Source organism: Prosopis cineraria, unplaced genomic scaffold (genome assembly GCF_029017545.1).
Source record: "Prosopis cineraria cultivar Desert tree isolate PC_DT_omini unplaced genomic scaffold, ASM2901754v1 PC4, whole genome shotgun sequence".
Lineage (NCBI taxonomy): Eukaryota > Viridiplantae > Streptophyta > Magnoliopsida > Fabales > Fabaceae > Prosopis > Prosopis cineraria.
The window spans coordinates 1,213,488-1,241,366 of NW_026555335.1; the positions used below are offsets into that span (position 1 = coordinate 1,213,488).

At 36.4% G+C, this 27,879-nt stretch overlaps 4 protein-coding genes across 6 annotated transcripts; 1 reads left to right on the forward strand and 3 right to left on the reverse strand.

Annotated features, from left to right (window-relative positions):
- Positions 1-417: 417 nt before the first annotated feature.
- Positions 418-1,504, reverse strand: LOC129308302 (UDP-glycosyltransferase 75C1-like). The gene has a single exon (XM_054949380.1). It carries the CDS (start codon positions 1,348-1,350, stop codon positions 418-420), a length of 933 nt encoding a protein of 310 aa, XP_054805355.1. The 5' UTR covers positions 1,351-1,504.
- Positions 1,505-4,702: 3,198 nt separating this feature from the next.
- LOC129308139 (uncharacterized) lies at positions 4,703-8,965 on the forward strand. 2 transcript variants are annotated; one of them, XM_054949173.1, is made up of 7 exons: positions 4,703-5,733; positions 5,986-6,088; positions 6,180-6,778; positions 7,084-7,186; positions 7,287-7,951; positions 8,252-8,350; positions 8,506-8,965. In XM_054949173.1, the coding sequence occupies exons 1-7, from the start codon at positions 4,783-4,785 to the stop codon at positions 8,557-8,559; spliced, it is 2,574 nt and encodes an 857-aa protein (XP_054805148.1). In that variant the 5' UTR covers positions 4,703-4,782; the 3' UTR covers positions 8,560-8,965. The 2 variants fall into 2 exon arrangements, with proteins under 2 accessions (XP_054805148.1, XP_054805147.1); XM_054949172.1 differs by having other exon boundaries at positions 4,705-5,733; positions 8,445-8,965.
- Positions 8,966-9,400: 435 nt separating this feature from the next.
- On the reverse strand, positions 9,401-11,255 carry LOC129307816 (xyloglucan endotransglucosylase/hydrolase 2). Its single transcript, XM_054948723.1, has 3 exons — positions 10,827-11,255; positions 10,007-10,200; positions 9,401-9,926 (listed from the first exon to the last, which is right to left on the reverse strand). Exons 1-3 carry the CDS (start codon positions 11,136-11,138, stop codon positions 9,548-9,550), a joined length of 885 nt encoding a protein of 294 aa, XP_054804698.1. The 5' UTR covers positions 11,139-11,255; the 3' UTR covers positions 9,401-9,547.
- Positions 11,256-16,479: 5,224 nt separating this feature from the next.
- LOC129309162 (protein TIC 22-like, chloroplastic) lies at positions 16,480-27,854 on the reverse strand. Of its 2 annotated transcripts, XM_054950564.1 has the most exons (7): positions 27,156-27,853; positions 26,987-27,061; positions 20,654-20,710; positions 17,434-17,493; positions 17,260-17,340; positions 17,010-17,045; positions 16,480-16,902 (listed from the first exon to the last, which is right to left on the reverse strand). In XM_054950564.1, the coding sequence occupies exons 1-7, from the start codon at positions 27,669-27,671 to the stop codon at positions 16,828-16,830; spliced, it is 900 nt and encodes a 299-aa protein (XP_054806539.1). In that variant the 5' UTR covers positions 27,672-27,853; the 3' UTR covers positions 16,480-16,827. The 2 variants fall into 2 exon arrangements, with proteins under 2 accessions (XP_054806539.1, XP_054806540.1); XM_054950565.1 differs by lacking the exon at positions 17,434-17,493 and having other exon boundaries at positions 27,156-27,854.
- Between the last annotated feature and the right edge of the window lie 25 nt (positions 27,855-27,879).

A 27,879-nucleotide genomic window follows, 5' to 3' on the forward strand; every position in this document is an offset into this window, starting at 1 on the left:
ACTTTTAGGATATAATAATTATAAAAATTTTATTATTGAATTCGATTATTTAAATTAAATTTAGATCGGATTAGGAATAAGAAAATTATTAATATTATTTTATAAAATTTATTATAATAAATATAAAATAAAAATATATAATGATTCTTTAAATCTGGATTATAAGTAAAATATAAATTGTTGAAATCTCATCACGCCAACGACAATGTTGGAGCACTGAAGGTGGACCGCTCGCCCGTGCCTGCCATACAATTGACGGTTTGTATAACAGACAAAAAGGCTCCAAAGTCTATAAAGCCTTAAACGGAGACACCTAATGAAGAGAAAGACCAAATTAATCATTCTTTTTCTTTTTTGGGTAAGTAATCATTCTTATTCAATTAATAAATCATTCCTATTCTTAATAGTAAAGTAAAACTAACTATGAGGTGCGGCCACCAAGCTGATCCCATCCAAGAAGGCTCTGATATTACTATTAGAGGAACCACCTTCCTTCATAGCTTCTCTGGACACTTCCCTCCATCTCCATCTCGCCATGTTTTTCCTCATGTCTCTCTCTTTCTCTGGATTCCTTATCACCTTCTCCACGCACCTCCTTATCTCATCCGCGCCTACAATTTCGCCGTCGTCCGTCACCCTTTCCCTCACCCCTGTTTTCCACACTTGCTCCATCAACATGGAGTTTGTGGTCTGATCTCCCCACTGAGGCACTCCCAGTACCGGCACCCCTGCCGCCAAAATCTCCAAGCTCGAATTCCATCTGCAATGCGACACGAAACACCCCAACGACCTGTGTGAAAGTATCTCCGCCTGTTCGCACCACCTCACTATCTTCCCTTTTCCCTCCATTTCCTCCATATACTCGCTCACCTTCTCTTGCTCCTTCTCTTCTCTAATTGGCCACAAGAATGGACGCTCGCTGTCTATCAACCCGCGTGCTATTTCCTCCATCTGTCTCTTGGATAGCACGCATAGGCTTCCAAACGATACGTAAATCACTGACGACTCTGGTCTTGAATCTAACCATTCCGTGTAGTCATAATTGCAACTGTCCGCCGAGTCTTTTCCGTGTAATAAAACTGACGGCACTAATGGGCCGATTGCCATCATTTTGAAACTGTCAGCGACGGCTCTCAAAGCATCAACTTCTAGCTCCTCGAACTTGTTCACTGGCACTATTGCATCGGGCTCTTGTAGCAGGTTTTGGAGATCCTCTCTGAACGATGAAAGGAGAAAAGCACAAACGCCGAACAGGGATTTCATCAATGACGGGAGGTCCCGCGGTTCCAGAGGTGGCAGCCCCAGTAGCTCTATTAAACTGGAAATCGATGAAAGTTTGTTCGTTGTCATCCTCCAAGTAGTAATAGTAGATGTGGAATACCGTGGCAGGTTGGAGCCGAGTTAGGGTTTTTAAAGTGCCCTTTTCTAATATCTTTTATAATATTTCAACGTCCTAATTTTATTTTTTATTTTTTTATATCATTGACTTTTACATAAAATAAGAGACATTTGGATATCTTGATGTTCAAAAATGATGAAGATTTATATTTTTTATTATTTTTTAAAAATAAAGGGTGCATTTGTGATATCTTTCTTTAAAAAATCATAAAAAATACAAATCTTCATCATTTTGAAACATCAAGATATTCAAATGTCTCTTATTTTATGTAGAAACTAATGATCCAAAGAAAGACGACAAATGAAATTGGGACGTTGGGACATTATAAGGGACATTAAAGAAAGGCATATTAAAGACTCCTAACCTGTTAGAGCCACAATAGGGCTGATGAAACATGACGTTGGCGTGCAAGCTTTGTCGCTCGAGGAAGAAGCATGGTGTGCACTATGTAGGTGAAAGGATGACCACCATTATACATGATGGAGGCTACCAAGTTGGTGAGAAATTTTGAAATGTAACACCAAAGCTACGAAAAGTAGTGTTCCATGCTAGAAACAGTATTGTCATTACCTTCATCGATCGGGTTTAAAACTGTCATCATAGCCATTAGAGAAGGGAGCGACGAAGAGGCTAGGAATAGTCGAGGTCTTGTCCATGTGACAGAGCATATGGACTGTGGCGGTGAGAGTGATGAGGACGCCCGTGCCAATAAGTTTGTGGACGAGCTGGAGCGTGAGAATGAGGTAGCCTTGAGTTGGGAACATGACGAGAAGAAAGTGGTGTTGAACCATGGCAACGGAGGCTCATGGGAAGGAATTAATAATTAGACCAATCAGTCACTAGTAAAGAATGAGATGACACATATAAGTACAAAGAATAGGATTTTGTGGGGACGGTGTAGTTGAGTGAAACTGAGCGATACTAAGACAACGATAGGCAAGAAATTATAAGAGAGGGATGAGTGTTTTCCAGTCTCGTGTGGGGAAATTGTGTGAATTATTTGCGGGGATGAACAAATAAGGAACTGTTAGAGTTAGAATAAGGGTCGAATTTAAAGGCCTTATTTAAATAAAGTTTTGGACTTTAAAATTTATATTTTTTAAAGTAATTAAGCTTGAGAGCCTAACTCTAATAATCCCTATAAAAAAAGAGCTCGGACAGCCTTTCAGGCCTTATTATTTTATTACCATTTTTTTAAAAATTCTTGTGGAATGCACGTTTGATTGGTTTAAAAAAGGAACCCTGTTGTTGAATTCTAATCAATCAACTTTCTGAACCCTGTTGGACGTTGCAATTGCCTCTTGCTTGTCCTTACTTGTCTCCCCCTGCCTCACACCCTCAGCCATAGGCAATCAACCATTCAACCTCGCACCTCTCATTCCTTGTCTGTCCCTCACCGTCTTGCATCTCATCCACGCCTTGCATCTTGTCTCTTTGACGGACTCAATTCCACTATCCTTCTCACCTCTTGCATTTGTGAAAGCTGATTCTACTCCTACAAAGTAAAAAGAAAAAAAACTTCTCTTTCAGTGACTTACGGGATATATTGTGGTGATAAAGCGATCTTGCTAGAACAAATTAGGGAGATAAATTGGAGAGGCTTGGAGGTTGCTTTGAAGGTAAAATTTCATGTGTTCTGACATATTTATTCTGATTCTCCTTGATATTTCATTTGTAGTTGAATTAGGAAGGGGAAGCAAGTTGGTCAGAGTAGGAAATTGAACTTATGGTCTTTTGAAATTTTTGGTTTTTGCTTTCACACAAAGTCACTATATCGTCCCCTTCTTAGTCATTGTATCTTGAATTGTTTATGAGAGGGAGCGATTTAATAGTGATCTCTTGGTAGTGTTATTATCATTTTAAGTTTGTCCAATTTGTATTTTTAATGTGGGGTGGATTTTGATCTTAAGATTAATTGTGGGGGTCCTGAAACTTAATTTGTAATGTTGTCTTGCTTAAAATTCCAAGCTACTTTTCAATTGCTTTACAATGATGATGAAGATTTCAATTTTCATCTTAAATTTAGATTTTTAAATCTAAATTTATACTATTTATTAAAATAAATAATAATTAAAAAGAAACGGTTGGAGCACATTAGTAAATCATGATTGTGGTTTTGGCATGTAATCCTGATTCATTTTAGTGATTCCTGGTACTTGGCTGAGTTCAGTATAATAGCAATGTAATCCAGATTCCCATATACTCTTGTGCATCCAGATGACTACATGTACTTGAGGAGAGGCAAATGCACCCTTCAATTCCCACAAAACCAAAGTTAACAAATACTGGGCTTGATATTCTGATCCTGGTGGACTGGACACAATTGTGACTTTCTAGCCCAATAACACGGGGCCTAATTAAACACCATGTTCCCAATTCCCATTCATCAGTCTCAAAAGGTCGACGTTATCTTTGCTTTTAGAAAAACAAAAAAAAAAAAGGTAGGTTGAAACTATTTTTATTTTATTATTTAGAGATTAGTACTCTATAAAACATATTTAAAAAAAAATTAATTAAATATTTATTTTAAAAAATTATACCTAACAGCAAGACATATAAAAACTTGCTTATTAAATTGCTACCAGAACATGGGTTAAGAATAAAAAATAAAAAAGCTTGTTTTCCATAATTAATATGAGCATAATGTTTATATTAATTAATATTTTATTATACCTATAAATTAATTTAATAATAAAATTTGGATCTAATCACAAAAAAATTAATAATATTAAAATATATAAAAAGCCTAAACAATATAATTAACTCTCGAATTAACATTGTTCCAAACAAGGTCTTTAAAATATCGTTTAAAAATATAAGATTGAATTTTGTTAGAATGTTGCTAAAATGATGCCATATTTGAGACGTATTATGTAAATTGTGTTGTCATCTTTGCAACATTTTCTCACTTTGAATTCTTTTATTTTAAAGAATAAAAAATTGCTTTGACATGATTTTTTCGGTCAACGGACTCAGGTCGGTATTTCAGATTGGGAAGGGGTCTCTCCTCTTTCTTTTCCCTCTCATCTTTTTTCCACTTTCTCGATTCTCATCATTCATTAAATTTATAATTAAAAATTATTTAATAAAATAATATGAATTGTGAAAATGGGAAAGTTCGGGGAAAAAATGGGAGAGAAACATTTCCATCTGGCCAAAATGGCCTCTTCGAATGATAAATTATTGTCTCTGTCTTTTAATAAAAAGAAAAGGAAAAGAAAAAGACAAAAGAAAGGGAGAAAGAAAGACGCGACCTAGTTTCCCGCCAAGGATGGCCGAATGTTCCCGCCACCAAGTGTTGAGTACTGGACATCATTTTCCCGACCTTCCCGCCAATTATCCCAATTACTCCTACTCCCTTGCCAGAGCGCCTCGCGACCGCCATGGATACGACTAGAAGAAGCTCCACTGAGCCGATACCACCGCCATCTCTTACCCTCTCGGGAGTCAGTACTCGTAGCAAATATCATCTCCGCCATCGTAACCCCACCGGTCATTTTCAGTCGTCGAGCGCAGACTGTCAAAGCGATTCGGTCATCTACTCTTCGGATGACGATGACGACCGCATGCTAGTCAGTGATCTTTGGAAGAAAGCGAAGCTGAGTCAAGATAGTTCCGTCAAAGACGATGGTGATCCGCCTCACATTCTGATAAAGGACCTTCGTGCCAGGAGAGTCTATTCCCCACAATCCGTTGGCGTGTCTTTTTCTTACTCGAGTCCAAATGTCGATAATGTGGAATCAAAGGTCAGATCTAGTTGCGGATATCTGGAAATGGTTGATTCTGGTTCCGGATCTGCTTCGACCGAAGAAAATAATGGCCGTGCAGGGGAAGTTTCGAAGAGGGATGGCGAGATTGCTGGCCTGGATGAAAGATTGCCTTCAGAAGGTCGGAGTAAGGATGGAATAAATTCTATTTTGTTTTCAGTCGCAAAAGAATATCGATCTGAGAAGGATGATGATCTCTATTCTGACTGCGCCTTTAATACGACGAACAGAGAAACCGAAAGCCCTGCTGTGGGCTTCCCCCACAAAGCTCAGAAAATGGACCATGCAGATCATGAATCGGTGGGCGAGAGCAAACATTTCAACAGTTATCATGATGGTACAGGTGCTTTCGAGAGACTTGACAATGCAAACGAAGTACCTAAACTAAGGACTCCTCCTGATGATATCGAGACGTGTGGTACGGTAAAGTTTGATAAAGATAGAGGAAAACAAGTAGAGGCTTTTCATATCAAAGATACACAGTTGACCAGAAATACTGATGGAAAGGCGGAAGAATCTCTTTGTCCAAACGCTGACATCAAAAACGATTCTCTAAAGAACAAATATGTAAGAATCTCTAACCCCTTTAAATTTTAGTTTCCGATCAGTTTTGGAAGAGGCATTTAGTCGCTGCTCTTTATGATGAATTATTCAATTACGTTGAACCTATGGATGATGAATAATTTATTATTGGGGATATATATTGACAAACTGTTGTCAACGTTCTAGCACTTTTCTTTTCTTTGTTTTGTTTCGTTATCTTGACAATACAATTTTAAAACCAGTGGGAATCCAATTTTGATACGAGATATTATGCAGGTGCTCAGACCACGCATGCAGAGGAAACTGTTCAAAAGTCCAGGTTCAGTCAGTTACAGAAGGCTGCTTCCATTTATAATGAATATGATTAAAGATGATTCTGGTAACTATTTCAAGCCACTAGGTCCTTGTGATGCCATATGTGCATGTAGGCGTGTATAATTAAAAAGCTCAATGGCCTAATAATTTTGTAGGTACTACAATATTGGGTCGTCGCCAAAACGATGAAAAGGTTAATGATGCAAAGCAATTCCAATTTCCTTCGCCATCTCCAAGCCAAGAAGCTTCGACAAATCAACTTAGGGCAAACAGTCGGCCCAGGAATGATAATAATGATGGTAATGAATCAAAACTGTCGTCTTACCAAGACTTGCCTGAATCGCCAAAGCAATCGAGCGCTAAAGAAGTGGTTTGTGATTGTTCATCTGTGCCTTCTGTGAATGAACACATCAAGAATGTTGTGATAAGTCTCGAATGCTCGAGCAGCATAAAGGCTGAGGAAGTCGTAGATGTTCACTATGACAAGAATGTTGCAAATGCTGTTCCCAGCAAGGTTCATGGCTGCAAAGCAGAGGCTATTGAAGGTGTAGATACTTCAGATGAACACTGTGCTATGAACCAACAATGTTCAAGTCTCCCTGATGCTGATATATGTGGTGAAAATAAGAATATTCCCTGCAGCACAGATGTTGTCAATACTTTGGATTTGACCCCAAGTACTCAGGCAAATGCTGGAGAGGGATTTTGCTCACATGCTACGAAGGGAAAAGATGATGTTCTAAGGAGTAAATCTGTAAGAATCAGTCGACCTTTCAGATTTTATTCACTTATCTTTAGCTGAATTATGATTGCGCCGAATAGTTAGCTTAAAACCATAGCTCATGAAGAATGCCATGATTGTGCCATATGTTGACCTTAACTTGTAACTATAGAGTACCCTTTTTCTTTACACTTTTCTGCTATTACAATATGCTATTACAATGTTTGAACTTGCCATATGCTATTACACTTTTCTGCTATTACAGTATGCCATGATCGAACTTGCCAATATGCTATTACAATCAATGCCCATATGGACTTGATTTGAGTTTTTCGCAGGTGCTCAAACCATGTTTGCAGAGGAAGCTCTTCAAAACACCAGGTTCAGTAAGCTACAAAAGGTTGCTTCCGTTTCTAAAGGATATTGCCAAGGATGATTGTGGTAACTAACCTTTGTTATCAGGCCCTCGTAAAAAATAAGCTTCTTTCGATGTTTTGACTAAATTTGAATTACGAAGCTGATCGGCCTAATAATTTTACAGGTGCACCGAAATTGGGTCATGACCAGAAAGACGAGAGGGGTATGAGACCCCAACTTCCTTTGCTGCTTCAAAGCCAAGAGTCCACTATAGATGAACTTAAAACAGACAGATGCCCCATACATGATACTGTTGAAGTAAATGCTATCCAAGATACTACAACGGTAGATACTCTATTCAATGGAGATTGCAATTTGGAGTGTTCTCCTAACTTGCCAAATTCTGTTGCTAAAATAGATTCTCTATTTTTGCCCTCAATTCCAATTATGAATGTTATGCCCGGAGAACATTCTACATCTGCCTCACTTCAGTTATCAGTATACGGTGAAGCCAAAAGAGATTCTTCAAATGGAGAGATGCCACTCAATACAAATCTGCAGAGTCAGGAGTTGCAAATGAAAGCCTTAGACAAACACACAATCCCCGCTGTTGGTCTGAAAAAGGGGATTCTTAAAAGAAATCCGAGAGGATGTAGAGGACTCTGCACATGTTTGAACTGTGCTTCTTTTCGTCTTCATGCAGAGAGAGCATTTGAATTCTCGAGAAATCAGTTCTTAGATGCCGAAGAGGTTGCCCTAGACCTTATGAAGGAACTGTCTCATTTAAGAAACATGTTAGAAAGGCGGAATGATGGTGCTAATAATTACTCTGTTCTTGATGAAAATCAGGTAAGTTCTATATGATCTGAATATGGTATCTTATTTTGGACAAGACTAATGGATCAAGATCACCCCTTTTATGTTAATTTTTAAAATATTTTTTTGCCTTTACGTACTCTGCGTTTCTGCTTTTCTGAATACGGTATCTCATTTTTGTTTCCCCCACCAATAGTATAGTGCGTTTTGTCCCCTTTTTTTCATTAAGGTTTGCTATCGTATTCAATTTCACCATGTCTTGTTCTCTAATCTCTGGAAATGGCATTTGTGGAATGGAAATATTGGCTCAGTTTCTTCTGCTATCTGATTTAGGTAAAGGAAGCTTGCTTGAAAGCATTTGCGGCAGAACAATCAGCCAAGGAACGCCTTAGCCAGATGAACGATGATCTCAACATCCATAGTAGAATCACGGTATGCCCTTACTTGTATACTTAAGCGTCATTTTCAATAGATTGTGCACAAAAAAAAAAACTCTTAAAAAGAGTTTCTTTTTTTTAATAATCAGAGCTTTCATCAACCAAGGGTTAAATTCGCAAATTACATTGAAGAAAAAGTCATTTCACCAGGCAGGTTGTCCATGCAAAAGTAGCAAGTACGACTTCCAAGCAAGTAACAAGTAATGACTTGTATATGGCGCACTGTAACCTTTCCAAGTTGTACGGAAATGCCTTGTACATGGGAGTGGATTATGATTGGTATTTGAAGAAACCAAAATATCAGAGTTCTGTTCAGTGTCCGGAGGCCGGAGCTATGAAGCATATTCTTAAAAAAAAAAAAAAAGATCTTCAGGGTTACAGATCGGACTCTTTAAATGTTGTATTTATTCATTTTGTTTGGATGTAGTGACATAGAGGAACTATTGACGGGCGGAGGAGACACCTGAAGGTCATGTTGTCATTTGTTATACTCAAATTTAGGCGAGTTTGAATTCCATGAGCTTATTAAGGCTGAAATATGCTTCTGGACGTTATTATTTGTTTCAAATGCTGTAAACTGTTAATTAATGTCCAAAGTTATCTGAAGAAAGTCAAGAAACTAATATGTTGACATTGAAGCAAGAAAAAATGAATAGCGTTTTACATGTTACTGCATCCCAAGCTCTAATAAATCAATAGCAACAAGGTTCCACACAAAGCTTGGAGCCCTCTTCATGGAAAATAAACGGCGCTCTTGGCATGTTTATGTTCAATTTGAAATAAAGAAACTTTTTCCATTCCAAAAGAAAGAAAGAAACTTTGTGTCACGTATCGGCTTCAATTTCAATAATCAACGTTTGACTTTCTAAAGGCAATTAAAATTATCTTCCATATATCTGATTTTCATCCCATTTTTACAAAGTTAGCATGAATATTAAAATCTATATAGATCTAATTGTCAATGCCAACATGCTGTAAGACTATTAAGCTCAACTAAATTTATTAACAGACTCATTCCAACATGAAGGACTTGAAAAAGAGAAAGTGGTACGAAGAATTAATTTATTCAGAACCTCTTAATAAGTAAATAACTATATAAGCGAAACTTAAAATAAAAGAATAGCGATAAGATAGCCATATAATATTTTACAAAGCCCGACTGAAAGCCATAATAAACATTCTTCACCTCTCATCAGAACCTCGGATGCCTACACTCTGTGGGGAGACCCTGTGGGAATCGCTTGAGATCATTGCAGTAGTTATAGATCATGAAGTACTTCTGAACCCATCTCAGCCTTCTTCTTCCATATGCATCAAGCTCATTGCTCTGCCATGCTGCGTCAGAGAACGAGCTTGCAGACTTGGATGAGAACTCTGTGGCCTTGAAATTGCGATAATAAGCTGTGAAGGGTGCTTTGGACCAATCAGTCTTCACCAATCCTCCTCTTGTGGCCCAGTCATCAGCATTCCACAAGCTTGAATAGATCCTCATCGGCTGGTTCTTCGGGAAAGGAACACCCAGAGACTCTGCATTCTTGAAAACCCTGATGGGGATGTTATCCACCAAGAATCTGCAAAAGCCCAACATCCCAAGATTAGCATTCATGAACGACACCATTTTTGAGACGTTCTATGTTATTTTTTTGCTTACATGATGTGTTGGGGCTTCCAGATGATGGAGTAAGTGTGGAAGTTTCTGGTGGGGTCGAACCAGAGATAGAACTGTTGCTCCCTGTTGCCTTGGCCTTGAGTGTAGACATTGGTGTGAAGAATGTAAGGGTCACCGCTTAAGTTTCCCAAAAATTCAAAATCGATCTCATCGTGGGTTGGCCCTTGGGATGACAACTGCACCAAAACATGCAAATATTTATTGTTACTTTGATTGCTCTTCTTGTCACAGCATGAGACAAGGATCACAAATACAGAAGCTTTCTTGTAAAGTGTGAATTTGTTTAATATATATATATATATATATATAACTTCCGCCACAAGAAATTAATTCAGAAACAGAGAGCCTTTTGAAGCACAAGTCCTTTTTTCTTTTCTGTCAGCCAGCTATTTTAGTTGCTAAATAAATTACTATACCACTTATAAACTTATATATATATATATATATATATATTAAACTATCGGTGTCAAGAATATTGAAGTCACAAACGTAGCATGAATAGGGACAAGTTGACAAATTCTCAAGTTTAACAACACCGAGAAAAAAACGCAAAATAAAAATCCTGTAACATAACTTGTTTCGGTGGGATAGCAACAGTAAAATAGAAGTTCTCGTGAATGTACGGTTCCTTTAAAAAGGTTGATGTGCCTTGATAAAGCAATCCAATAATGAAGAAGAATAAAGCTGCTTTTATTTCAAACAAAAAAAGTATAATGAAATGTGAAGAAAGGAATATGTATAATGGAAGTGGAGGAAGTGTTGCTTGGAATGCAAAGATCATTATCATAACAAGTAAACATACATAGTAAGCAGTGACTGTTCCTGCAGAATTGCCAGCAACGAGCTTAAGCTGCATATCAATCCTCCCAAAAAGGTATTCTTTCTTGGACTGAAAGCCAGAGCCAGAGACTCTGTCTAGAGACAGAGATAGAAGCTGGCCTCCATTGAAGATCTTAGCTCTGTTACTACCCCATGATAGATCAAAATCTTGGTTGAAGTTACCAGCACAGGCAACCACCATTGAACTAACCACTATGCCAACAAGTAATGGCACGAAAAACCTATTCACAGAAGAAGAAGAAGAAGAAGAAGAAGAAGAAGAAGAAGAAGCCATTTTTGTAGAGAAGAAGAAGATTGTGAGTTGTGATGTGAACAAGTGTGTGTGAGAGAGAGGTGGGTATATATAAGGGATGAAGGAGAATGGGTGGGGTTGGGACGCGTGAGGGAGCAATAACAGAGAGATAGAGATGGATGGATGGATGAAGCTGGTGCCAGCTTAGCAGAGTTTTGAAAAAAGCTGGAAGCTTTTGTTTGGGCATTGGTTACACACTTTTATTAGGTTCTTTTGGGTTCATTCAGAGGATGCTATGCTATGCACAATGGCTCTGTTTATTTAAGGCTCTTATGCCCATACGTAGACAAGGGGAAGAAGAAGAAGGAGAATAAAGCCACCGAGGCATATTATGTGTTACATGTTTCACAGGGACCATCAATCATGAAGTGTGGATCCACTAAGTTGATGCCACGTGTGAGGGTGAATTCCGAGTCAGCATCCTCCTCCAATTTCTTCAACTGTAAGGAATTCAAACATGTTGATTATAATATTCAGTTTAAAAACACAGTCACGAGAGTGGCAGAGATATGGGGTGGCATAGCTATCCAGTTGAGTTGTGTGATACTGAGAACTGATAACCCCTTTGCTCCCTTTGTCTCTGGCTGTTGCATCAGCATCACTTTGAATAAAAACAAAACTTCTTGGATTTGAATTACACAACACAGTTTCTCATATGAATCTCCTGCTGCGATTAGTGTATGAGATCAAGACAGCTTATTAATCAGAAAAAATCACAGTTGTATCATCAGCATCCACTAGCCATCATTTTTTGAGAAGATCAAACAGCAAACGAAACCCAGAAACCTGAAACTATATCTCACTGTGCCAATTGAATTCTACAGAAGCCAAGGGATATCCTTCACATGGATGGTCCAGATACTGATGGGGAAGTGCTCTAAAAGCAAGACCTTGGAATGAGGGATATGTCAGCTGGACTAATAATGACAGTAAATTTACTAAAGCATGCAGCTTTTTGCTAGGCTGAGAGCTGAGTTTATCTTAAAAATCTTTTCTGAAATATGGCAACATGAAGCTTTATTAATTGTGTGTTTATGCTGAATTATGCAGGAAACAGCTTCATTATTATGATTATAATATAGTGAAACCACCATGGAGAGTGGCTTCTAACCTAATGAGAGATTCATAGTATAAGTGAGTGGGAATCACCAGCTAGCAAAACTAGACAGAATCTCCAACCTTTGCTGCAAAAGACATCTCAAATGAAATGATGACACCTAATTTAATAAAACCATGTGAGGACTTTTTAAGTTATTGGACCTGATTTTTATGTATATATGGCTAATATTGGGGTTTAATTTTTTTTTTCCTTTTAATTTATTTCACATCCATGAAACAGGAAGCATGCTTTCTTCATTTCTTTTCTTATGACTCTTTTGGCAAAGAAAACAAGAAGCATGGTGGTGATGGTATAGTACCAAGCCACTTCATATGATTGATGCTTTCGGCCATTATATATGTCCTCTTTTCCTTTTTATTTAAAGAAGCTTTGGGGGTCGGGTCTATTTTTTTATCCTTGGAGAATGAAGCCAATATGAATTCTAAAAATAAGAGCGAAGTTTGTGCAAATTTAGTAAAATCCAATAATATATACTATGGTTATCTTAATCTTTTCGTAGAGAATTGTGCAAATTTTTAAAAATACAGACACTAATATCACTCCTTTTTTTTTTTTAATTGCGTTGCAAATACAATAGTTGTATTCAGATACTGATTCCTGTTAATTATATGTTCACATTTCTTTCAAAGTCTGGTGGGTTGGACTGAAGAATAATGAAAGGACAAATGAACGAGATGAATGTGAATATGGAATAAACGGATAGTGAAATGTAATTGCTGGATACAACTAAACTGACAATGATGATAACGATTGGATGGTTGGGGAATGAGATTGGCCTCATTGTTTGTTGCATTAATTTAATCACAGCTTTGTGTTCAAAGTGAGGACGAAGACATTATTAAAAAAATAAAATAAAATAAAATGTGTGATTTATATCCCCAGAGCTCAGTGACGAGACTCATGGCATTTGAGATTTAATTAATGAAGATTAAAGTGGTCACATTCTGCTTAATTATAGTGATAATGATGAACTAAATGGTGCAATCATATTTCAGAAATGCACCATTGTTTAATTAGCAAGAATTGTAGTTTTCCTGAACCTGGATATGATTTCACCGATGGCAGATATCTCCAAACAGAACCAGATAACGTTGTGACATTTTGAGGTCACAATCAACATAATAGAACATGGATTTTAATTCGAGTATGATAATAAGACAGGAGGTTTAGACAAATCAGACCCCACGTTGGTTCAAAAATTTAAGCTATAATATGGTCTAACAACTAAAACGTGATATAAAATTACTAGGGATGATGCTTGTCTAATTAGGTTTATGACAGCTATTTGGCACCATTAAGCGTTCCTACGAAATGAACATTAATATCGGCTTCTCTCGTCAAAAATTTGCTCACCTTTTCCCTCTGTGTACGATTATTCATCATGGGAAATGATTTTTTTTTTCTGCTTTACAGAAAAAGAGGGTAAATAAATGACAGTTAAATTTTAAAAGAATGAATCAATGACAGTTAAATTTTTGATAAAATTTTTTACAATAATGAATTATAAATATTATTGTGGGTGTGGCATTTATTAAAAAAAATGGTAGAAAATCGTTTGAGGTGGTTTGGACATGTATAAATAAGACCACGAGATGCACCTATGAGAAAAGTGAAATGGATGACTTTGAGCCCTATCAAAAAAGGGAAAGGAAGATAGAAGAGAATACTTTTAGAGGTTATTGAGCGAGACCTTTTAATTAACAATATTTTTAAAAACTTAATAAATGATAGAGCACAATGACGTTATATAATTCATGTAGCTGATGCCACCTAGTGACGTTATATAATTCATGTAGCTGATGCCACCTAGTGGGATAGAGCTTGTTGTTGTTGTTGAATGAATTACAAATATCAATTCAAACAATTACAAACAAAATTTTTTACTACAATCTAAAAGTTACATTTGATATTTAAATACTTATTTGCAATTGAATTTCCTAGATTTGTAATAATTTATATTGATATTTTTAACTTATTTAAAAAAATTATCTAGGATTTAACTGATATTAATTCAATATTTTGAAACTTAATTGTTATTCTTTCTAATATTTATTTTTCTTTTCAAAATTTCAATTTGTAGTGCAGAACTACACTCAAGAAAAGTAAATAGATTTTCTGTCTACGTAAGAACATGCATGCCATGGTTCCCATCAATCTCTTGTTTTTTAAATGTATCAGGGATCTTATTGTTTTTGGGTTATAAAACAAATTGGCTCCTAAATTATAAATTCATAAATATTTGAAATTTGAAATTTATTTTTTTAATTTTTAAAAATAATGCAATATTATTAATTGATCAGAAAATGACATAAAAGGATCTCAATAATTACATAAAAAAACACTAATAAAATTAACAAAATATGTAGCTATCAGATCCAACCTAAATTTTCTTGTCCTTTTATGTAATTTTTTTAGGTCTCTATCTGTGATTTTTTATCCTTTTCTGTGATTTTTTTTTGTAATGTTTGAGATCTTTTTTGTTTTTTTTTGTAACTAATGGTTAAAATTAAATTTTATTAATGATAGAGGCATATTGCATCATTTTTAAAAATTAAAAAGAAATAATTTATTTTAAAATTTATAACATTCTTGAACCTATAATTTAAAAGTCAATTTATTATTTATTTTTTTAATGGTATTCATTGAAGAGAAGATATTTTAGAATTTGAAAAAAGTGAAAGGCCATGAAACCGAATAAAGGAAAGCAATTAAGAGATCACAAGGAAGAGGAGAAGAGGTGGTGGGTCTACATTAATTTATTTATTGCTGAGTTGTTGAGAGTGCATTGAACATATAACATTTTCTTTTCTTTTTTTTTTTTGACTCAATTCAACACATAATAGTTGAAACTTGGAACAAAGATGTTCATGTATATTCGATGAGTACATAAATCAAAAGATTGATAAATAAGCAAATAAATTGAAGACAGGTTTCAATCAGTATCAATAAAAAAACCATGGAATAATAATAAAAATCATGAAAAAAAATAGTTAATTACAAACACGAGGGAATAATAATAATGGGTTTAAATAATAAATGGAAGATGACAAATCCAAGGAAACTTCTTCAAAGGGGGGCCGAGTAAATGGAGGGAGGAAGAGAAAATTATAAATATAACGGAAAGGAAAAAAGCGTAGAAGGCGCCGAAACCATAATTAAAGAGGCGGTGCTTGATGAAGGTGATTGATGAATGCCTAAATAATATATATTTATTAAAATAAAAATGGCATGAGGGCAGGTTGAATGGCCCGCCAATCAGTAATCATTGCCTTTTATGACTGCTAATATATTTAAACAATTACACTTTATATCTTTAAAATTATACTCTTTCATTGTTTATTTTTATTTGATAAAATGCCTCAATTAAAAAATTAAAATAATTATACCCATAATTAACGATATTTTTGAAATTAATTTATTAATTATATATTAAAAGATCCAAAAAAATCTTATATTTTTTAACACAATACTTTTAAAAAAATCATATAATATTGAATGGGGGGATTATACTACATGACATCCCCCTTTTCACCTTAACAAATTAAAAACATATCAGAGACAAGCCTCACATCTAAAAAAGTAATTATAAAAATATTTATAAATTACATATAAATAAATATTTCATTCATAGAACATTTGAATCGTATGAACCCAATCCGTAGTATTAACAGTTACTAATATGACTAATAATCTTTATAGTGAGCACCACATTCTGAGTTCAATTTCACGCTCAATCGCTCATCACAAGACTACTTCCTTCCAAAGAATGGGCATGTAGGGGCATCTGCCATGTATCAATTTTTAAAAAGCTGTCCAAGCTAAACTCCAAATTTCCATATCAATGCTTCCGTGACTTGCTCTCCTTTGCCCTCCCATCCACGCTATTAACACTTTCAAGAGCAGGACCGTTTTCAATAGAAAGCCCAGTAACTTACCATTATTCACACATCTTTTCACTTCCAATTCACAGACCCTTTCATGTCTTTATTGAACCGGGAAAAACCACCTTCAAAACTATTCCTTTTATTCGCCTGAAACTTAAAAAAAAAAAAAAAAAGGATGCCGTGTGATATTTCTAGGATTTGTTGACAATGAAATACCCAAAATTGTCACATCTTAATTCTTACGCGTCATAACATCCAAATCATACTGGCATAGCATCTCACATGAACCCTATGTCCAAGGAAAAAAAAAAAACAAAAATGAAAACAATAGTGCATCCACCATCCATGTTCTCAGATTTAATCAGTCAATCATCACATCTCACTTTCAGTGGGTGTACATTTGCACAATATGAGAGTTTTCGCATGAATCCGAAGAAAAATAAGGACTCAGTTCTGATCCAATTGAGAACAAAAAATCCAATCTATCTCTCATATAATGCAATAACATATCTCATTACTTGCATTATTTAAGAGTTGCAACTTCGAAGTAAGAACAAGTTATATGGACAAATCCTACTCTAAGCAATCCTTTGGTGTATTTGAGGCTATACCAGAAGTAAGAGAATGCGAAAAATAAGAATAATCAATTTCATTCCCAGATCATGCCTCATCGTTCGCTGGATTCAGTAGAGACATCGAATCCAGGAGGTATAAAAACAACATCCTCCCATGTAGAACTTTCCTGCAAAGTCATTTAATTGTTATTGCCAATTTAGAATAGAGAATAACAATTCAGACTATGATGATCTTTTCTTTTATATTATCTTCTTAAGTGGAATTCAAGCTCACCTTCATTCCCTTTATTACTTCCTCGAGTACAGCAACCTGGAAAATATAAATCACAGATTAATCTACTAGATCAGCAAGGCAGCCATTTAGGGGACTGTTTCGTCCTTGTAAGGCCTTTCTCCACGAGCAGGTCTTTAAGAAAACTTAATTTATCCTGGTCTAGATGGTAGACTGGCCTATTTTTTCTTGGTTTCAATGGGAACTCTTAATGAGCATTGTGTCTATTTACCACTGTTAATGTAGCCTGTACCTGGATTTCTCCTGGTCTGAAGATAGGATTTAATTGATTCTGCTGATTGGAAGCCCTTTGAAGCGAATTTTCCAAATCCTCCTGCAAAATTCCAGAAGATGAGAACTACATAATTTTCAGTTGGAATACTACTGCCTTACAGAAGGTAATTCAAGACAGGTACTTCAACCACACCTTTCTAAAGAAAAATGGACGATATCTCTTCTTTTCACTCTTTAATATCAGACTTCTGGACTGAAAAACCAACCAAGGATACAATTCAGAACACCAGATTCAGAAATTCCTGCACCCTCAAACACTAAACAAGGGTACATCCAAGCCACCATACTCAGCAAGTATCGCTTACTGTAAATGCATGTGTGGTCGCTCTCATGTCACTAGTGCTATTTCAGGGATTTTAAGTTTCCACAAGGACAATGAGAGTAGACTTAGCTTCTTTTTAAATTCACTGTTCACACCTCATAAAGAGAATAGATGCAAGACAGAAACAGGGAATCTGTCTATCCTGGATTGAAGATGTGTTTACAGCTTCTAAAAGAGTCGTAACCATAATTGCAGAAGACATGGATCATGATTTAGGGGAATCAGATAGAGGCAGTAAATAAACAGAATTTCAGATGGCCTAGATTTAGGGTTTTATGGACAAAACATTTGAAGAATTTTATGCTTGCATACTTTGAGAGACTTTATTATTAGGCTGTCAGCAAGCAATAACATAAGGAATTCCAGGATGTCACGCTCATGCATATATTGGAAACGGCAGCAAGAAATAATAGCTAGGGAGATGACAGGGGAAAGTAAGAAAGCTTGGCTCACAAGTAGAGGTGAGAATATGAGCCAACCCGGCCCATATGGGTTGGCTCATATGAGTTTAGAGAAATATGAGTTGGGTTAGGTTCAACCCGTTTTTATATGGGTTGGAAGGTTGAAGAAATCCCAACTCAACCCAAGCCTTAAGGGTTGGCAAGTTAAATGGGCAAACCCGCTAATCCCTTTATTTATTTTTTTTAAAAATGCACCTAAATAATAAGTTCCAATTTGATATTTTTTTCATGATTTATTCTAAATATACCAAAATATTAATTTATAATATTTGTACAAAATATATAAATTGATACAGCTAAGTAAGTCATGACTAATATGGTTTACATCCACAAAATTTTCTCCTTTTTTCTTTTTTCTTTTTAAATAATATGGGTTAAACGAGCCAACCCTAACCCATCAGGGTTAACCTATATAGTTCACAGGTTATATGGTTTGAGTTAGAAAAAACTCATTTTCATTTGAGTCAATTTTCCAACCCGACCCGATCTTTGTGACCGGTTATTTGAGCCAACCCACATAATCCGACCCATATTCCTGACTTACACTTACAAATCTCATCAACTCAAATAATGTAAACGCAGTTCTCAACCCTATTTACTTTGATAACTACGCTTCCTTAACTAAATAAGATTTAATTCAGGAATAAACTCCAAAAAAAAAAGACGATAAGATTCTCAAATAAATAAGCAAATTAAGCACATGAACCAACAAGCAAAACCAGTCCAACTGAGATTGGAAACCTTCATAATTTAAAGCTACCCTTCAGTTTCCAACGCTGTCAAATTTGTTTAATAAACTCATATGCTGCATGAACGCACTGGCAAATTGGAACTACTGAGAGCATAATATGTTCTTAAATGTAGAATACAGCAGATTATAGGATGAATAGCAATTTTCATGACTATCAAAATTATAACACATTAAGAAGCACTCAAATTCCAGAATATGAGCTATCTATCCTTTATTATGGCAGCCAATTGAGAAAAAAAAAAACTTGAAATTCAACAAACAGCATGATCAATAATAACTGGAGTCCAAAGGCACCCCAACTTCATTCACAACACCCTTCCTTAAAAAAGGAAAAAAATAAAATAAGAAGGAGAATAAGAATAGAGCCATAGAGGCAAGGAATGAGACTAGAGACTTTGAAACCTAACTAGTGTACTCAAAGATTAGTAAGAAACCCAAATCAACACACTTATTGAAGGTTTGAGAATGCACTCCAAGGTCAAAATGTACAACTTTTAAATAACACATCGCATAACTGCAATCACATTGAAACTCAGCTTCTTCAGTTGTTATCTTTCCTGAAAAAAGGTAATATTTGCAAGAGTTTCAACTTTCACATCTGAAAATTTTTTTGTGCACCTCATTCAATCTCATTCCACGTACAATCAGTATATTCTGGAAAGGTCGTCAATTCAGAATGGAGCAGTTACTACTTATTCCACAACCAAGCTACTAGATTGGCATAGCATTAAAACCAAAAGTGTTGTACGTACAAGTAAATAGAATGTCTCATATATAAGTTGACAAAGGAATGATTACTTTCTTGCAAATGTCAATACTAATAGACCAAAGTGTTTCTTTTAAATACTGCAGATTTCAATATCACTAAATTTCTCCTTTAACTTGAGCGTGAAGGCAAGGGAAAGAGGCACATATTCCCAGATTTTCCCCCTTCTAGTACATAGACTCAGACATACCACTTAAAGTACAGGCAAAAATACATTTATTAGTACAGTGATTTCGAATTATGCGTTCATTGGTGTATGACTTACCACAATCGTAGACTGTTGAAACATATAGATAATTCTAAAGCTTATGGGATTTCCTTGTAACAAGCTAGTACATCAAAGGTACACCAAACCAATTTAAGGATTGCCATCCTTCTTGTATGCACACGTCTATATGCATGTCCTTAATCATCCACCCAATTTTGCACAACCTTCCCAGCCTATCTCTATCAATAGATAAGCAACCTAGCTTCCAAGAGACATAGATTCGACAATTTTTCCTTTTAATGATCATCATCCATGCAAATATGTTCCATCAACATATTTATATGCGTGAATGCCCCCATCCATGTCATTAATTTTTCATCCAATTTTGCACACCATTCCCTGCTGTTTATCAACAGATACACATCATAGATTTTAAAGGTTCACCTAATAATTGTTGTACTTCTTGTATGCATATATGTCTTTACACATACCATAATCATTCACTCAATTATGCACGTCATCCTCAATTTCTGCCATTTAAGGGGTAAGAACAGAAGCTATGCTATAAAAGAATTATCCAGAATTCAGACTGTTATTGATACAACAAGAACCTGAACTTCAAGGATGGACTCTTCTCTCTCTATTATCCAATCCTTTCTTTATACCTTCAACTATTTACGTCCTCAAAACTATATATGTCCTTTACTCAATTATATAACGTTAACATGCTGCAAAGCGTTTTGATCCAAGACAGAAAGCCTATTTCAAAACATTCATGAATCCTGCCAATAGATTGCGGCATAGAAAGTAAGACGCAAATAACATATCCAGATTAAAAACAAAACCTGGAAAACTGGAACTCCAGAAAAGCTGTTGGACGAAAAGCCAGACTTCTCCCTCTCCTGTAAATCACAACGCAGTCATAACCATCACTGTATAGCTCAAGTATTGGGTTATCCAGCTAACTTTACCGGTTTACAACCATCACATTTTCAGCAAGCAAGATCAATGTTGTGAAAAATGGACCACACTGACCAGTTTAACTAAGAAAGATATGACCTGCCAACCTGTCCAGTCAACAACTAGTGTGTGTTTGATTTTCAAAAGTTAAAAGTAAATTTGCCAAACTGACCTTCAAAATAATAAAAAGTAACTCTTGTTTGCACTTGCCAAACTGACTTTTCCAGAGCTTTTAGGGTTTGTGAATGGACTTTCAAAACAATCTTTCTTCTACCCGAACAAGCTTTTAGAAAATGTGCTTTTTAAAAGGACTTCTCAGGGCTTTGTGAGTGGTACCCCCCCCCCCCCAAGTTGCCAGAATTGGTGAAAACCTAAAGTTTTTACTTAGTTTGCTCCCACTAATTCACACAGATGGGAATAGAAAGCATTGCATAGACATGGCCGAACACTGTACATCATCTGATGATTTGACTCCATTCCAAGATTTTCTTTTTGGACCAAGACCATTCCAAAAATTAAACACAAATAAGTTAAAAATTTGCAATGGCGTTTAGAGAACAAGAAGGAAAGAAGCAACAGAAGACAATTTGCAATGGAGTATGCATAAGTACCCAAGCTCATGTCTATGACATATGTAATTTTGACTGCAAAACTATCAACTGATTTCCACACAAGCATTCTTCAGCAGACATATTCATCACTATAAATGGTGTCCTTTGATTTGGTATATTCTAGATGTTTTTTTCAAGTACCAGAAGGATCACAGGCAGATTTATTTAGAGGCACCACAGGAAAGTAAACTTTTGACTGTTAGATTTTCAATTTCAAGCAGATAATTTATGGCTTGATTTTAATTTCCAATCACCAGAGCACCACAAGTATCAAAATGCATGTTTTATATAGAATCTAATCTGAATGCTTGAAAAATAATTAACCTTATGAAAACTGCAGAATGCACCTTGAGAATCATTTAAGCATAAATTTTAGTAAATTCAATTTTATCTATCGCCGAACATATAATGGTAATAAGAATAGCAGCAGCAGCAACAATGGTGATGATGAGAAATAATAGTAAAGCATGATAAGATGATAAACAAATACATGTTAAATCATTTTTTTACAACTGATACAAAAATGAAACATGAATCATTGTTATCTCAGTTCTCACAATAACATACAATCAAGTCAAGTTAGAGCAGTTAATATTATTATTATATTTGTTTATTCTTTACTTATTATTTAAATATTGGCTCTAGAATACTGCAACGATAGGTGAGGTGCATTTATTTTTCTTTACCCATTTCTGCCTATAAAAGACAGATTGTACAATCCTTCCTAAACTAAGATTGAGCAGTATTTGTCTATTGTTGCCTTTATCTTTTCTTGGTACCAGAACCAAAGCCTTCAACCATGACTTCCAATCTCGAAAGATCTAATCCCTCTACTGCCATAACCTCCTCTTTAACCTTCAACAACGCTGTTCCGTTTTCGTCCATCTCAACACCGTGTGAATCTGTATCTATTTTCACTCCTGTTTTAATTAACCCTAGTCACTTCCCTTGTACTCCATTCCCTTATTTGTTTGCCCTTTTTACCTTCACCCCTTCACATCCTAACGTTCCTCCTCAGTTGCTTGCGGCATCCACAACTTTTGCTCCCTCTCCGTCTTTTTCCCAAACCTCTATTCCTTCCTCCACAAAAACCGTGCTTCCCCTCAACCTGAATGGACCACTCTTTGCTCCTTTCTCTCCTTATGTTCATTTTGGAGGTCATTCCAAATCCTGAATATGAGGAATGGCAAGATACTAATCAACTGATCCTTGGATGGCTCTATAGTACGATGACTATTGAGATTGCATCCTAAATTGCTCATTGCAAGACTTCCATTGAACTATAGGCATCAAGGATCTTGTTGGAATTAGTAGCAAATCCTGAATCACCATCCTAAAAGGTGAATTCCAATGCACACTAAAAGGACTACTCAAGAGGGAGGAGTATTTGACCAAGATGAAAAACATCTATGACAATCTGACACTTGCCGGCCGCTCAATCTCTCAAAGTGATCTAGTAACTCAAATTCTTGCTGGTTTGGACACTAAATACACTCCCATTTTTGTTTATCTTACAGAAAAGGAGGACATATCTTGGGTTGTTCTTCAATTGAAGTTACTAACCTATGAGGCTCACTTAGAGCAAATTCATTCTAATACACAACAAAACATTACCTCTGCCTTTTGCCAATCTCTCTATTCGCTCCACTCGTCAACAAGGTTTCAGCAACAACAATTGGCATGGAAGGAGAGATCATGGCTCAAGAGGTAGGGGACGAGGAGGTAGAAATTATACCAGTCATGGCCACTTAGACAAGGAATGTCAGTTGTGTCATAAGTTTGGTCATGACACGAAGCAATGTTACCATTGCTACAATAGGAACTATATGGGACCTTCACAGTCTCAGCAAGAAAATTTCTCTACTTCTACTTATGTTGCTACTCCCAAGACTGACTAATCCAGAATGGTATTTAGATAGTGGTGCCACTCATCATGTGATAGACAATGCTGAAAATGTTAACAACTGGGAATGGTAATGTCTCAAGTATTGACTCTCTCATCATTGGTGATGGAAAGCCTTTACATGTGACTAAGACTGGGAATTCTATGCTGTTATGTGACTCCAATGCTAAAAATAGGGCTATTAATGATGTTTTAATGGTCCCCAAAATAACTAAGAAGCTAATTAGACCCTACAAACTCATAACTAATAATAAGAATATCTTTGTTGAAATTCACTCACAGAAGTGTTTTGTGAAGCACAAGGGAACGCATGAAGTGTTGCTGCATGGAAGACCAACGTAAGGGCTTTACAAGATAGACAATGAAGTGTTACCTGCAAGTTGTTTTAATGCTACGAATTTTATTTTTGCTAAAAGCCAGTCTGACTTAGATCAAAAATGTCTTTCTAGAGCTTTTGTTTCTGTTTTGGAGTCCTAGCATAGGAAACTTGGCCACCCAAGCAATAAAGTGTTGCATAGAGTGCTTAAAGATTGTAATATTTCTTTTCAATCTAATGAGAATCTTCATTTCTATGACTCTCATCAATTGGGCAAATCTCACAAGTTACCTTTCCTAGTATCACAATCTCATGCCTCAAAACCTCTTGAGCTTGTTCACACTAATCTTTGCGGACCATCTCCAATTGTTTCTACTGGGAGGCACAGGTATTATATTAGTTTCTTGGATGACTTCAGATATACTTGGGTATATCCCTTAAAAACAAAAGATAAAGCTCTTTATGCTTTTACTCATTTTAAGAAAATGGTAGAAAACCAATTTGACAAAAAGATAAAAATTCTTCAAAGTGATTGGGGAGGAGAGATCAGATCTTTTAAGCCTTTGCTTGATTCTAATGGAATTATTTTTAGACATCCTTGTTCTCACACATCTCCCCAAAATGGTAGAATAGAAAGAGAACACAGACATATTGTTGAGACAACTTTGCTAGCCCAACCATGCCTCGGTTTTATTGGTGGGAAGCATTTTCAACTGCTGTTTTTCTGATAAATAGACTTCCCACTGCTGTGCTAGATGATTTTTCTCCTTATTAGATGTTGTATGAGAAGAAACCTAATTATACAGGTTTTAAAACTTTCAGTTGTGCTAGTTTTCCTTGCTTGAAGCCTTACAACCAGAATAAATTTCAATTTCATAATGTCAAATGTGTCTTCTTGGGATATCATGGGTCACATAATGGTTATAAATGCCTTAGCTCTACTAGAAGAGTTTATATTTCAAGATATGTGATCTTTAATGAGGCAGAGTTCCCTTTTTCTGCTGGTTTTATCAATCTGAAACAACCTCAGAAAAATGAAGCATTGACTTCATCAAGTCCTTTTCCTACACAAGTTGAGGCATTTTCTACAGTTTCTCCTACTATTCAGTCTACAAGAGAGTGTTCTAATCAGACTCAGGGTTTTCCTACCATAAATCAGGTACAATCTCCCAAACAAATGTCACATCATCTGAACCTCATCCTTTTTCTGTTATAAAGTCAGATCCAGCCACCCCAACATCTCAATCTGAATCTGAGTACATGGATATACCTTCTGAATCACCTCATTTTGAGGCTACCAATGCTGAAACAGACTTATCTAATGGCATTTTAGCTCCTGTTCAACCCGTTGTGACAGCTCAAAATGTTCGTTCTATGCAAACCAAAAGCAGATCAGGCATTTCCAAGCCTAAAGTCCCTTATGTTGGACTTGCAAATGGCACTGTTTCGACAGAAACTGAGCCAACATCTGTAACAGCCGCTCTCAACTCTCCTCTTTGGAAACAGGCAATGGTTGAAGAATTTGAAGCCCTCAAACGAAATGCAACCTGGACACTAGTGCCTTGGAGATAACATCAGAATGTGGTTGAAACAAATGGATTTTCAAACCCAAGTATCATGCAAATCAATATCTTGCAAAAGAAAGGCTAGATTGGTGGCTAAAGGTTTCCAACAAACAGTAGGTATTGACTTCTATGAAACTTTCAGGCCAATTGTCAAATTTTCTACCATCAGGATTGTTCTTTCTCTGGCTGTTTATTTTAACTGGGATATAAATCCACTTGACATAAACAATGCCTTTCTTAATGGAGCTTTGTCTGAACCTGTATGCATGGAACAACCAAAAGGTTTTTTGGATCCTTTGAGACCTCACTATGTTTGCAAACTCTCCAAGGCTTTGTGTGGATTAAAACAAGCTCCATGAGCTTTTTGACAAGCTCAGAGATGCTCTGTTAAAATGGGGTTTTACAAACTCAAAGAGTGACACCTCTTTATTTATATATACTGATAAAACTCAAATCATGTTGATTCTAATCTATGTGGATGATATCCTTGTGATTGGGAGTAACCCTCAAAGTTTAAAGCTTTTCACCAAAAAATTGCACAGCATTTTTTTTGAAAGATTTGGGTCCTGTACATTATCTCTTGGGAAAAGAAGTTCATAGAGATAAGACAGGATTGTATCTCAGCCAAGGGAAATATATTTCTAATTTGCTATCAAGGTTTGAAATGAGTTTTGCCTCACCTTGTCAAACCCCTATGGCCGCTCACAAATCATTATCTGTGCATTCTAGTGAACCACTCTCAGACTCCTATAAATATCGAAATGTGGTAGGTGCATTGCAATATCTGTGAAACACACATCCAGACATTAGTTTTAGTGTTGGTAAATTGAGTTAGTTTCTGTCAAACCCCACATCAGAACATTGGAAGGCAGTAAAGAGAGTATTGAGATATCTAAAAGGAATTATGAACTATGGCATTCACATTAAACCTTCAAGTGTCTTAGATGTGATTGCTTATTCAGATGCAAATTGGGCCTCTTGCCTAGATGATAGACGCTAAGTTGGAGGCTATTATGTTTTTCTAGGGGATTCTCTTGTCACTTGGTCATCTAAGATACAGAAAGTGGTAGCTAGATTCAATATTGAATCTGAATACAGGCCATTAGCTGATATATCTACTGAAGTATGCTGGATTAGATGAGATGAAGTTCAAAATCAAGCGTGTTCCCATGATATGGCGTGACAACACAAGTGCAGCAGCTTTGGCCTCAAATCTGGTTCATCATGCTAGAACAAAGCACATCAAAATAGATGCTCATTTTGCAAGAGATCAAGTTCTCTCGAAGATCATTTCAGTTCAATATGCATCATCTGACTTGCAAATTGCTGATTTTCTTACCAAACCTCTACATCACTCAAAATTCTGGAGCCTACAAGACAAACTTGGAGTTACAATCACCCCATCCAAGAAGAAACTCCAAGAACTTACTATTTCTGTAATGAAGAAGAAGAGGGAGGTCAAAAGTAAAGGAGGGAGTTAATGTTATTATTGCATTTGTTTAATCTTTATTTATTATTTAAATATTGGCTCTAGAATATTGCAAGAGGTCAAAAGTAAAGGAGGGAGTTAATGTTATTATTACATTTGTTTAATCTTTATTTATTATTTAAATATTGGCTCTAGAATATTGCAAGGGTAGGTGAGGTGCATTTATTTCTCTTTACCCATTTCTGCCTATAAAAGACAGATTGTACAGTCCTTCCGAATAATAAGATTGAGCAGTGTTTTTCTATTGTTGCCTTTATCTTTTCTAGAGCAAAGTCGAATCCTACACATAACAATGTACTGGAAAGAAAACATGACAAAGCTATGAACCACTCACTCTCAGAGCGTTCTTTACTTGAGAAGACTCTGGAATCAATCTGAAGGCTACTCCATCCACCTTGAGCTGAAAGACCTGCACAAGACTCAAGAGTGACATATAGAGTCCACTTTTTTTTTCAAAAAAAAAAAAAGTCATCACAACGTCAAAAATAGCAGCAAGCGTCAACCTTATTTAAAGCAACAGGCACCACTTTGGACCCGCTTCGCATTTCCGGGTCAATACTTCTAACTTGCTCAAGAAGAGCCTCAGCATCCTCTTTCTTAAAGCAAAACAACCCAAGATTCTTGCCGGTCGAAGTGCCCGAAACCAACACGAATTCCTCGGCAGCATTGCTGAGTGCATAGACAGGCACGCCCGCCAAACGTTCTTCGATGGCTTCGGTCGACAATGCCCTCACAGGGCGGCGAAACTCAGTTTTGTTTTGGGCCAGAGACGCCCAAGCGGGGCTTCTGCCGGGAGAACAAGTGAGACAAAAGTTGGTCATCCCGGCATCTAAGGCATGCTTTGCATGAAATTGAAGGTTGGAGAGGGTGTTTCGGAGGTCGAGAAACGGGAGCTGGGTAAGGTTGTGGGCCAGAGAAGAACAGCGCCATTGAAGGTCGGCGAAAACATTGCGCAGGAGGAGCTGGGGTTGCTCTGATAGTGAAAAAACTTTGGGTCTATCGGAGTTGCCGGAGTTCATAGTGTGAGAAACTCAGAAAGGTGAGGGAATTATGGTGGAGAGAGAAGCCAAGAATGTGAGTGGAGTGTGAGACACTGAGAAGTGCCTTGAAGCGAAGAAAAAAGTCAGTTGTTGGGAAGACGAAAGCAAAAATGCCCCAACACGAGACAATCAGGCCACAACAAGGCATTTCTCACCGTGTAATCAAGCGTGGCGGCTTATTCGTATT

What these genes read in the sequence shown, in the direction of transcription:
- LOC129308139 (XM_054949172.1), top strand. Translation starts at nt 4,783, where the DNA reads ATGGATACGACTAGAAGAAGCTCCACTGAGCCGATACCACCGCCATCT. An exon ending in ATTCTCTAAAGAACAAATAT is followed by an intron (nt 5,734 to 5,985) that starts GTAAGAATCTCT and finishes GATATTATGCAG; the next exon opens with GTGCTCAGACCACGCATGCA. An exon ending in TATTGCCAAGGATGATTGTG is followed by an intron (nt 7,187 to 7,286) that starts GTAACTAACCTT and finishes ATAATTTTACAG; the next exon opens with GTGCACCGAAATTGGGTCAT.
- LOC129309162 (XM_054950564.1), bottom strand. Translation starts at nt 27,671, where the DNA reads ATGAACTCCGGCAACTCCGATAGACCCAAAGTTTTTTCACTATCAGAG. An exon ending in AAGTAAAGAACGCTCTGAGA is followed by an intron (nt 20,711 to 26,986) that starts GTGAGTGGTTCA and finishes TGTGATTTACAG; the next exon opens with GAGAGGGAGAAGTCTGGCTT. An exon ending in CTGGAGTTCCAGTTTTCCAG is followed by an intron (nt 17,494 to 20,653) that starts GTTTTGTTTTTA and finishes TTGGTTTTTCAG; the next exon opens with TCCAGAAGTCTGATATTAAA.
- LOC129307816 (XM_054948723.1), bottom strand. Translation starts at nt 11,138, where the DNA reads ATGGCTTCTTCTTCTTCTTCTTCTTCTTCTTCTTCTTCTTCTTCTGTG. An exon ending in GAACAGTCACTGCTTACTAT is followed by an intron (nt 10,201 to 10,826) that starts GTATGTTTACTT and finishes GTTTTGGTGCAG; the next exon opens with TTGTCATCCCAAGGGCCAAC. An exon ending in TGGAAGCCCCAACACATCAT is followed by an intron (nt 9,927 to 10,006) that starts GTAAGCAAAAAA and finishes GGGCTTTTGCAG; the next exon opens with ATTCTTGGTGGATAACATCC.
- LOC129308302 (XM_054949380.1), bottom strand. Translation starts at nt 1,350, where the DNA reads ATGACAACGAACAAACTTTCATCGATTTCCAGTTTAATAGAGCTACTG.